This window comes from Formica exsecta, unplaced genomic scaffold (genome assembly GCF_003651465.1).
Source record: "Formica exsecta isolate Colony F162 unplaced genomic scaffold, ASM365146v1 scaffold308, whole genome shotgun sequence".
Classification (NCBI taxonomy): Eukaryota; Metazoa; Arthropoda; class Insecta; order Hymenoptera; family Formicidae; genus Formica; species Formica exsecta.
In genome coordinates this window covers 212,856-225,530 of record NW_021850337.1, presented here as the reverse complement: position 1 = coordinate 225,530, position 12,675 = coordinate 212,856, and the positions used below count along the sequence as shown (strand labels likewise).

At 37.7% G+C, this 12,675-nt stretch overlaps 1 protein-coding gene across 2 annotated transcripts in view; it reads right to left on the bottom strand.

The window, feature by feature from the left end:
* Positions 1–5,105: 5,105 nt before the first annotated feature.
* The window catches only part of LOC115237724 (dipeptidase 1-like), a 79,349-nt gene continuing 71,779 nt past the window's right edge, over positions 5,106–12,675 (bottom strand). For both annotated transcript variants that reach the window (XM_029810959.1, XM_029810960.1), the window contains exons 9-10: positions 10,217–10,352; positions 5,106–5,745 (exon numbers count right to left, since the gene is read on the bottom strand). In XM_029810959.1, coding sequence (XP_029666819.1) covers positions 5,629–5,745; positions 10,217–10,352 — 253 coding nt within the window. In that variant the 3' untranslated portion in view covers positions 5,106–5,628. The remainder of the gene's footprint in view (positions 5,746–10,216; positions 10,353–12,675) is intronic.

The following is a 12,675-nucleotide window of genomic DNA, read 5'->3' as shown; positions in this document are numbered from 1 at the left end:
AATATCAGAGATTGTGTTGAATAATTAAACGAGCTATGTATAGCATATTTCATAAAACTCAACGTCAAATCTCACAAGATATCTCTCCTAAGATTTAAAATTGATTTTTCATTTAAGTTGAAACATAATTATGATATAAATTATTTAAATCGGAAATGTTTACATTTTGACAGATTAAGTTATCCGAAAAGCTATTATTTTTATATAAAAGAAATCCTTCTTTAATCTTTAAATTACTGGTATTTTTTTCTTTTTGTGTACGATCTCTGTAATTTAATCTAGATACTATTTCGATAAAAAATTTTCAACCAACACGAACCGAGTTGAATTATATATCCGACCGATACATGTGTTCGTTCCTAATCCTTAAGGAATGGAATGTGTTTTCTTTTATACGATGACCACTTACGAATTTTCCGATAGATTGAACGAGATCAAGTCGAGGATACTTGTGCTGATTCAATCGCGTTGCGATATAATATTCACGAGCTTGGTTTCTGGCAGCTTGATTTCTATATCTTATTGCTCCGTGATAACCGGTGGTTGTTTAACCCATGGGACCGAAGGTTCTCGGTAAGGTTTACGAGCAATCAAGGTTTACGATTGACCGAATCATAAACCTGCTTCCACCGCGACGAGATACGATTCTTGATCGTATAAGCCGAATCTCGAGCCGTTGGCCAAATTCCGAGCTGTATGTTGGTCAAATTCCGTACAAATGCAGCATTAATTCTACAGCCGCCCCTCGCAGAACGGGCGGTTCGCCGGTATCTCTCGATACCACCTCGAGGCATTGCAGAGACTATTCAGGATTCATATTTGTATCGCTCGTAGTTTGAAATTTCGGAGAGGTATACTTGATCCACTTTAGAGGGACTTGGCTGATCTTAAATCGCCTTAGGCGCTCTCTATACCCTTAACTGTTTCAAACAGAGCGCGTTGGTTAACCAGTGAAACTATTGTATAACGAGTCGTATTGATACAGTAATTTTGTAATAAATAAGTTTAAATTTCCAACTAAAGTAATGCAAAAGATACGATTTGTTTGAAATTTCTTTTAAGCATAAATATTCCAAAAAATAAATTTATATAAAAATTCAAAATTAGAATTATTCGAAAAATTTAGTGCCGTCATTTATTTGAACAATTATTCAAGTATTCATTCTGTTTGAGATCTTTTCTATTTGATTCGATTTTTATTTGAATTATTTATATATATAACAAGTAATAATTCTTTGTTATTTGTAGAGAATTATTTGGACATTATTTGAACGATAAAATTTTATTAATTTATCCTATATAAGTATTTACTTATAAGTATCAAATATTTTAGATAATTATTCGGATAATTATTTTTGAATCGTGATCTCTGAATATAACTACTTCTTTTAATCAGTTAAAAATGAAACAATATTTATTAAACTATATACTGATCTGTGTATAGAACAAATTTTTTAACGCCATTACACAAACCTATTTCTATTAAGTACAATAACTTGAGCGTGCAACTGAAATAATGCATCTTTCCCTCTCCATCTCTGTACACAGGATGTGGCTAGAGAATTTTTCTAACTTTAAGACAGCTTTTTACTCCGCGGTTCGCGTTCACTTTGCGAAGCACTCAGGAATATCGTCCGCGAACTTTTTGCAAATCCAACAAATTCCGTCCGGGAAACGCGAGCAGGCCGGGGTGAATAACGCCGTCAGGCATTTCTTAAAACGGCAGCGAGGTATAACTCGCCGGTTTCATATTATACATCCTCGGGCTTAATACACGCGTATTAAGGGATAAAATTTATAGGTCTAGTTTCCACAGTAAACTTAGCCGATATCTTGCCGGGAGGTGAAACAAAGAGTGGGTTCTCTCATTCGGTTGGTGCCCGCCACCACCGGAGACCCTCCCTCGTTTCCGCCATCTTCCTCACATTCCTTTATTCGCGGCTAGTTTACCCTCACCTTTTTATTTCTTTTCTTACCACCGTTCGCGTCGTCTCTCTGTTTCTGCGGTGGAGTGTCAGCCAAACGACAGCAAGAAAAGGCTGAAGGCTGCAGCCGAGGCGATAGGAATGTCTGCGAACGGCAAGGGGGTTGAAATAGAATAAGAGAAGGCGGATCATAAAGGTGCAAGGTAGACGTTGGAAGATAGGAAAAAAAAGCAATCGATTCCGAGACATGGCCGTGGGATACGCGAAGAAATCGGCCGTTCATTCAGCTCCATAGTCCGATGGAGGAAAGAAGCTTAAATGGTTTTTCCATGGCCGAATCCGGGTCTAAACGTGTTGAAACTTTTTAACGAGCTCGTTAGGGTTCCGCGAATAGCCGGGAAATTAATTATCTTTGAAAAGCCGTCCGCTCATCTATGGGCATACGACGTTCTCGTTCTCTTTTTCAACTTCTTTGTCGTTTTCGCTTGATGACTGCGCATTCGCACGTGCGTCTATAGATGATGGTCGAATTTTTTTGTTTTTTACGGAAAAATGTAAAAATTAGTCCCTTTTATAAAATTAAGGTTCGTTAAAGAAGTTTTTCCTCCAGATAAATACGTATAAAATTACAAACGATATAAATTGATATTAATATTATTTTTATTTTTTTGAACGGGTAAAATATTTGTGAACGTGTAATATAAATACGGATTTATTAGATATTCTAATATATTGCAAATTATTTTTTGTACAATTAATCTTTCAACACGTTATAATCTGGTTTAGTTTTCTTCAAAAATCAATAGTCCACATGGAGATCTTTAATAATTTAGACTTTAAATGTGATACTTACCGAGATTTCGGGAGAGGACCGAAATAAGTAAGAACTCGGTCGCTTTTGCAACAACGGCTTTCGTTCGATCTGCCGTAGATTTATTTTAGATACCAGTATAACTTTCGAAACCTTATAGGATATTAGTTACGAGGCTCGCGTTTCATCGATTCTATTCTGTTCGCACAAGAATGGTCATTAAATCGGTTGAACGAGATTCTGTACGAGATCGGCTCGATTAACTCTCCGATTGTATCGCATTGCTATAAATGAAATTTGGCATTTCACACATTTTCAAGTATCTTTCGTAAAGCGTATTATTTCTTAGTAGAAACGTAATTGAATTTCTGTTTTTTTAATCTGGATAAAAAAACTAGCGGATATGTGTGCGTTTCTGACATTAATTTTTTTTAATAATTTGCGCGGTGAAATGAAATTTGCCACGCAGTTGCAAATTAACGTGCCATATCGTTATGGCACGCAGGAAATTGTGCGTTCGAAGCTTCGAATGCATAATCATCGAGCTGGTCGCTATGTCAAAATTTTGTCGCAACACAATTCACGCGAGGGCGTGAGACAAAAAATCTTGCGATTCATCAGAATCGACGGTGCGATGTACCCGTGGTATAGAATTAAAAAGTTCATCGTTCAATTCAATATACGTCGACGTATACTTATCGGCGTATCAACTTCGATTGTGCAAAATCGTAGGAAATAGTATACTTATGGTATACTTATATAATATCGAGCAACGTATTCTCGTCGATTTGGTCGACGCCACTAGAGAGTTACTTCGCGATTTAGCCTCATTCGTAGTGTCCTCGGACATCATGATTGGTCAAGCCCACCATCTGAAATCGGTGGTCGGTGAGGCTAAAAGAAGACGAAAAGTTCTGAAAAAAAAAAATCTCTCGCAACAGAGAGGGTACCGCTTGACAATCGAAATACGTGAACTTTTAGCTATATCCGTCGATACGACTTTGTGTACGCTTTTGCGTCTAGATTAAAAAGTATCGAGGACACTCGGTGACCTGGTTCTTCGATCCGACATGGCTGGCTTGACATGCTGGGAGGAATAATATGTTTTTCGACTTCAGGTACCATATGTACAAGTTGTCATTCGCACACACACACACACGCATGCACGCATGTCGCATCGCTCTCTCGTTCACAGTTTTATACTCTCAACAATCGTTCAACACTCATAATTGTCCGTTTTGTCGCACTTACAATCGATCTCATGATGTATTACATAAATTATTGACTAAGACAGTTTTTTTTGGTTCCGGCTTCGACGAGGAAATCGCTGAGTACAAATTTAACATCAAGTGTATGCCCGTGGCTAAATTGTTAAACATTTATACAAACGCGTTGGTCTTTGTATCGCAGTGATAAGGTGCGTGTTTCCGCCTCGTTGCGCCAATTTCGACGTCTCATACTTCGTTTTTAACCATCTTCCAACCGCATTGACATTTTGACTAACAGTCAATTAACTTTTTTATTAACGAAGCACGCGAGGCATGCTTTCTCATTCAATCATCGCAATGACGAGTGTACGTATCAGTACCGTAACGTTATAATTAGATAACTATAATGGTTTTCCATTATTTTATAAAATTATACTTCATTTTGCACTTTATTTTTATTATTAAGTTTAATTTCGATTGCAAAAAACTCACGTTATTAAGTTTAATTTCGATTGCAAAAAACTCACATTATTTTTTTAAATAAATTTCCAAGTAAATTTTTGAAATTAAATAGGTAATGAGTCAAATAATTAACATAGAGAGCTAATTACGATGTAAAAATTCTATTTTAAATTATGGAACTTGTAGTAAGTTCCACATATATTATTCAGCAAATTACATTGTGCGTAATTTTGCGTGTATTTCATCATATATAGCATATATTTATGGCATATATTTGTGTATGTGATTTTGCTTCTATGGTAAGTAATTAAATTGTACAATAGCTCGCCAATAACTCGTTCGAGTAATCAATAGCATTACAATAGCACTCGCACTAGCTTCAAATTAATGGACCATTTCTTCATTAATGCACACTACACTGTTATTATTGCTATTATCGATTAGGCTGAATACGGATAATAAATATGATGAGAATTGTTTCAGATGTAAAGCAAGTCGATTGATATAGATCAAATTAAAACTTTTAAATTAAATCTTAATTAATCTCTATACATATATACAAGAGAACAACTAGAGCCGTAATTAATCAATCCCAATTGCGATTTTTCTCCGAAAATATATAATAATAATAGTAGAGAGAATTTTGAATGTGCGAAACAGATCGATCATTAGAAGTTAGATCTTATTTTATCTGTCAAGAAATAATTTGACAATGCTTGATCTAATTGCAATTCTTATTCGCGGCTTTAGTCACGGTACTAAACGTTTCACTGGCCGTCTCGATATCCTTCGCGAACACTCACATCTCAGGGCTCCAGGATCTTTGGCGGAAATCGAGTTTATCTATCTACTTACGTACAAAGATGAGAATCTTGGATAACGTCGAGAAGGATCGAAAGGATTAAGAGAGAGAGAGAGAGAAAAAGAGAGAGAGAGGGGGGGGGAGAGGATGTGTGCATATATGTATGTGTGGACATTGTCTTTGGGAGATGTGAGGAATCGCGAAATTGGGGATGGGTGAATGGGGTGAAGATATAAAGGGTAAGTTTTACTTTTGCTGGCAGTGAGCTTCTTCTCTTGATTGCTTCTATCCCTTTCTCTCTCTCTCTCTCTCTCTCTCTCTCCCTCTCCTCCTTTTTCGTCCTCTCTTCCTCTTTGTTTCCGCTCCGATCATTCGATCGTTTACGTTTCACAGCGTTCGCCAGGAGAGGATTCCGACAGCTTAAGGTGTCATCAGATTTTTTATGTTATAACGGCAGTACTCGCGACCGATTATGTCCTCGTGCGGGATCTCCTCCTCCAGCGGCTCCATCCCCTTCGAGGCCAGTTCGTCGCGAATCTGTGCACACACAGAGAATGCTACGATGTAATAAATGTGATTTATTGACTGTAAAAGCATAGCTTACGGTGATTTATATGTTTTAGCCTCTTAATAAGCGTTACATAATCGTCGACATCCATCGAGAGTTCGGCGCTCTCATGGAACAATGCTATACCAATCATGGTTTGCAGTCGTCGATCGCTCATTGTAATCCGCGTACATGTCTATGAATTCGCCGTAAGTGGATCAATAGTCCGCGATGACGATAATACTCCTAGATTAAGAATTACGAAGGGTTTCGAAGCGGTTGGATACTAAGGAGATTAAACTGCTCACACACAAACATACACGCGCATCAGTGAGAATCGATATATTTACAAAGCGCTCATCGCGTGCTTGGAAGCCCAGTTCTCCCCATTTTTCTTTCGGTGCATTCCGGTGGAAAAAAGCCGATGAATTTTGACGTTATGCCGCGCTTCTGAAGGGCGCGGCGAAGATGGAAGACCGCGCACGTCGCAAATGTTCTCGGGAAAAATCACCAGGCGCGATTGCCGTTGTAGGAAGCAGGGAGATAAAAAGGCGCCACCGGGGTTGGGTTACGATGAAAGGCAAAGACGAGCGCGCGCGTAAGGGAGAAAAAAGGTCGCGTATTTCACACGAGCACATGCACGGTGCCCATCAATTTTCGGTGAAGCCCATTAACTTTCCACGGGCTTTACCCGAAAATGAAGCTTTCGACCGCTGGCGAACGCATCCGTGTTGCTCGTAACATCGCCGATATCGGTCGGAAATTATTATATATGTATATATCCCACGTGAGGAGAGATTAACATATTTATAATCTACTATATATATCGACATTAATTTATATGCGAATTTATACGATAACAAAACGGGATTGATGATAATATAGATTCGAGAAAAAGCTTTATGTTTTGAGGGACTTCTCTTTTGATTTGTAATATTTGCTATGCTTTTATATTTTCATCAGCTAATTATATTCGGGATGTTTGTTATAATTTTATGGAGTTTGATAATATTATAGGTAGATGTGTATAATACGTTTTAATTAAACAGATACGAAGATTAATAATGTTGCAACTGCAACATTCGGGTGAAAGGAACGAATGTTTCGCGAGAGAAGGAAGAGATATAAAAAATGTCATTGAATTTAAGTTTCTTTCTGTGCTTTTTTTCTGACGCTTCGCAGAGTAAAACTCTTTTATAGCGCAAAGAGAGAGAAAGAGAGAGAAAGTTTTTCTGATTCGTACGAAAATAATTCGGTCCAACGTCGGAATGTAAAAAGATTTTATTGACTTGAAAGTACCGGCCGCACTTTTTTCTCACGCTTTGCAAAATTTATTTTGTTTTCATAAAGTAAGAAAACGACGTTCTCCGTCTCCCGGGTCAATTTCGGTGGAATACATATTAGGGCAGCGTAGCGTAAATTTCATTCTTGCCCGAAATTTATCTTGCGGTTTGTTTCAATTAAACGACTGCCACAGCAAGACGGCACGCTATCACAAATATTTACATCATGAAAATGCAATTGCAATTTCTCGGTCTTTAGTTATCTACATTGAAGAATCAATACTGTACATCGAAGAGATTGGAAAACATATACATGTAACTCAAAATTAAGAAACGGGAGCAATTTTCCTATTATGAGCGGGATAAAATGCGGATGAGAAATGAGGAGAAGCTTAAGTTGAATATTGCACAGGGTTTTGTAGTGGCGAAATATTGATGGCACACCGATAATAGTGTTGGTATGCGTGATAATAGCTGTTTGTCGGTGGTTTCGTTAACGAAAATGATATATTAATACAAGGGGAAATGAAAAGAAAAAAGATTAAAATTCAATTCCGCTTTCTATACATACATCGATAACTTTTTCTCACGGAGTTTTTAAACAATTAGTATATTATAATTTATGGATTGGATCAGTCATTTTAGAAAGAATGTTAATATCTATTATAAAAAAATATATATGTAGTAAAAAAAATATATGTAATTAAAAAATTTTATTTTCTATTTCTGTTTTTATTTTAATGGCTGAAGTGAATAAATTCCTTTCTCTCTCTCTCTCTCTCTCTCTCTCTCTCTAAAATGAGAAGAATCAATTATTATAATTTATTTTAGAAAGAAAAAAAAAGAAAAGAAACTGTGTAAAAGAGAGCTTTGTTCGCCATTAGCGTCTTTCGGAATGGCACGACGATTTACATAATGCGAGTGTGTACGACACTGATTCCATTACGCCCGAGGAATTTCCATCGCTGTTTCCGGACGACTCCTTGCGGCGAGCGTTCGGCGAATGCGTCGCGGTCTTACGAAACAGTATCAAAGTTTCTACGAATTCCATCCCCCGTACGAAGAACAATAGCGAAATTGAATTTCAAGGTAACGTAATCGCCATCATTTTGTTCGCCACATCGCGCCGTAGGCATGGCCATTATTTCAGCAATTACGACGTTTCTCGCCTGCCGTGTAACCCGGACCGCCACCGTCGGCGGTGGAAAACGGCGATGAGATGAGTCGAAATTGCTCAAAGGATTCGCCCTTCGCTGAACCTCGTCGACTTTACTGCGATGAGAAAAGCGAAGAGCAAGTAAATGTATGATTGTATATATGTATGTATATGTATGTGTGTGTATGTGTGCCTCAGGTAAGAAGGTACGATGATTTCTCCGCGAATTTGCACATTGAGAATTAATGGCAACGTGCCGTCTCTCGGTTGGAAGAAACTCGATTCATAAGCGCGGAATTTTCACGTGCTACAAATTATCCCCGCGGGCATAAAGTAAATCACATTTTCATATTTCGATAATCAAATAATATTCGTCGGAGCCGGATCTGAAAAACTTGCACGCGTCGAATTAAATTAGAACAATTTGAAAGGGCGCGATTATATGTAGGTACGTTTCCATTAGGTTCGCATTGTGTCACGCGGATCCGCAGCTTTTTTCCGCGACGCCTCGTCCCTCGAAGTCGCGAGTGAATTTTTTGCGCGAAACGACGATAAATCATCCCGAAGAATTCAGAGGGTAATTTTAATTCGCCGGTTATCCAACGCGATCGCGCGCGCGCGCTTGAATCTTTGTTCTTACGGAAACCGACGACCTCGAGAATTGTTAGGCGAATGCAAAATTCACGCTTTTGCGGGCAATTTACCGCGGCGCGTTTATTATGTTATAATCCGAACGTGTAATGCACATTCTTCTCTAAATATAATAAATGGCTCTTGCTTTGGACAAATAACCGCGTGTTCCGTTGACCACGCACAACACCACGATTAAATTATCACAGTAATTTCAACAACGGCCATTCTGAGCGTCCTCAAACATCCGGAACATCCGGCACACATAATTTCTCACATCATTCCTGTCGGGGCGTGTACTACCGGATAATATCTGGACTGAAACATTTTCAGGCGCGACGGAATTCTCGTAGGACGATCTGCATTCGACTGTACTCCGCAAAACCGGACATTTAATGTTGAAATATATACAGAACATTAATCGAGTGGTCAAAATGTAGAAGTCGGATTAAATTAGAGGAAATTTAATTTAATTTTAGTTAAACATTCGAGAATGATGAGGTGAATTTTAACCATGCGTTTTCATTAGTGAATTTTGGCAATATTATAATCAGATAAACGAACGCGAACGGAAGAGATTCGACCAATTATATCATTTTTAATCCTTTGTGCACTGCAGCTTTAATCCATTGCATCTGTGTTGATAGTTATTATTATTTTTTTTTTTTTTATATAGAAAACGAGAAAAAAAGATTATTTTATTATTGATTACTTTCATCATTTTGTTAAACTGGAAACAATAACGATTCTCGTATAACTTTGCGCGCAAGAAAACTGAATGATTTGAGCGTTAAATTTTAATAAAAGTGTCAACAAGCAAAAAGGTGTCAGATGCAACGGCTTTCCTTTGAACATTCAAGCTTATCTTTCTCGAAATATTATAAGACGTCAGTGTGTTGAGCGATGTTGAACGATGCTTCAGAGCCGTTTAATACACACGTCATATGTAGTCGTGGCTATACGAATGCGCGCTTACAAGAGAGAAAAAAAGTGGGAGAAAGAGAGCACACATCATTGGATAGGTTAGTAGATCTTGCCAGCTGGTTCTACGACTGGCAGGGCTCCAAGGGAGCAAAAATCGCGATCCGCTCGACCGGGTTCTCTCTCGTCTGATGATGCACCGCGTGCACCACGCCGGATGCATGATTTGTGTGCTTTATTAAATCCGATATTGGTCGACTCGGGTAACCCGAACCAGGCCATCGGTTATTTCGCGGCGGAAACGAGCGCTCCTTTTTCCGTTCTCTCTCTCTCTCTCTCTCTCTCTTTTCGTCGCAGCGACTTTTTCACCTTCGACACGCGTCCACTTTTTTCATCAAGTGAGAAGCCGAACGCACGGCAAAGAATGGTCTTATTCTTTTCTCTTTTTTGAGACTGGAAAGAGTAATTTACCTTTTCCACCGCCTTGAACACCCGTATAAGATTCAGACCAGCCAGTTTCTGGATGTCTCTCTCCGACCAGTTACGCGCTAGCAATTCCGCAAAGAGCTCTGGATACTTGCTGACATCCTCCAGACCCGTTGGTGTCCTAAGGGAGAAAATTTATGATGAGATCTTATTGAGAATCGCAGATGAGACTGCGATGTGATCGATTAAGATTAAATCGCAATAGATCGAGAAATGTCTTCTTTCTAGGAGTAAAAGTTCAGAAAATTCGGGACATTAAAGATATTCGGAGACAGTTTTGAAGCATATATAATTATAATAGTATTTAATTATTCTGTCGGGATTCACATTGTTAATATTAAGCTTTTAATATTTTATGGAGAGACACTAGGCCAGGGATGGAGTTTGAGGGTGAGAGGGTGCTAACAGGACCCTGGATTCCGGTGGAGAGGGCCAAGAAATATCGGTGTAAAAAAAAAGCTTTTAATATTTTTATCGAACATTTAAATTTTTTAATGCAAAGTGTTGTGATACATTTAATAATATTATGAAAATAATAATTATTATTTTGATATAATAAATTAATCAATATTAAATTAATCAAAAATTTCGCTTTTCTTTTATATAAAAAAATGAACAACTTCTCCAGCTGTGGGGAAATGATAGCTGGTAATTCATTAACACGCGGTGATTTATAGCCGCAAATGTTAATAGAAAGATATGGGACGAAAATAATTTTGTCTCTCCCTTTTCATCTCTGAAAATATTGTTTTAAAACACTGCACCCACCGCGATAAATTTTTGTCACCGGGCGCGAGCTCGACTGCATCATAAAAGTCGATATGGAAATAATGTCCGTTGTGTAAAGCGCCACAGCTTGTGAATGTACGGTGCACCTAAGACCACAATTTACATGAATATTTCCGCTCGATAAGATAGGGCTTTAATGAAGCAGAAAACTCCAGGAGTTTAAATTAGAAAACTGCTTGAAACTTTTATGGTTCCACCTTCGTACTTTACATATTTCCGTATTATCTTAATTTTATTGCGTGCAATTCTTCGCGGTGCGATTCTGCTATCTATATATACACCGAGATATAGTGGATTATATTTTCGTTCACTTTTGCATTATTCAGTGCGTATAAGTGTGACATTTTGACGCACGATCGCTTTATAAAAAGCAGTCATGTGTTATGCATGCAAGCGGCGTGAACAAAAAAAGTTAATTAATATGTCTCTGTACGCATTAATGATGCGGCTTTTATCATATTTTTAATGTGATTTGAGATAGTGTCTCTATGTAGAAGCAACTTCTGCCGATGGATTCTTCTGTAAAAGATACTGGAAATAATCACATTAAGCTTCACTGTAATGTTTATTATTGATTAAATATCGTTTATTCATATTCTCTCTTTCCCATATTCTCTCTCGGATACATTTCGCCCGAACAAATGTTTAGTTTGAATTATTTTGCAAAGTACCCGGGCGAAGATCCCGCGTTTCGCGATATGAGAATTATCTCTGCTTTCAACCGTTGCGTTATGCTTCATCCAATTTTTGTCTGGAATAATTATTTGCAGACTATTACCGTTGCAAAAATTGAATGTACATACGAAAGGCATCAGGAGGCAGAAGAGAAGTGAATTCGCGCGGAAGAAGGTCAAAGTACAATAATGAGCTAGTCGGGAAGAAGCAGTCAGGGATAAATTACATGAGTTACTTCGGGCGGTTTATCCTTCATTACTTTAATTACTAGTACGCCGGATGACTGTGACCAACTTGCTTTACCGCTGAGAAAGGCATGCCGAGAAAGCAACTCCTTTTGCCTTATGCGATCCTTACTCATGAAACTAGGAAATGTGCTATTAGATCGAAATTCTCGAGCCAATTTAATGCTAGCGTAAAAAAAAAATGGATTTGGCAGAAAAAATATTTTTTGTAAAAATATTTTTGTAATTAAAATCGCAAAAAGTTATAAGTTTCTTTATTTATTTTAACAAAAGAGAGATTGTTTCAAAAATATTGCACTTAAATTTTTACTTTAATTTGCCATCTTTTTTAATATATATATATATAATTATTAATTTACATTTCAATTATAGCAGGAAAGAGATCCATGTGTTCTCGAAGTTCGAGAATATCGTCTATCTACTTTATTTAAGTTTATTGGGATATTTCAGGAAATATCAAATAATCGTTTATCGTTCTCACATTCGTCTACAATTTTGTTAATTTATCTTTGGAATCATTACGCGAACATAGTCGGTATCTTCCTCATGAAGATACGTTGAATCGCGGCGCTGACGACAAATGGGAACAAACCGATAAAAGGGTTTTAAGCTGAATTTCGACGTTCTCATTATGGGAGTTATAACAAAAGTTCGTACAAGACCCAATGACAACAGCACGGAAATGGGTCGGAGGGAAGGGAAACTGCTCGCTGACAATGTCGGATCAACAAGAGC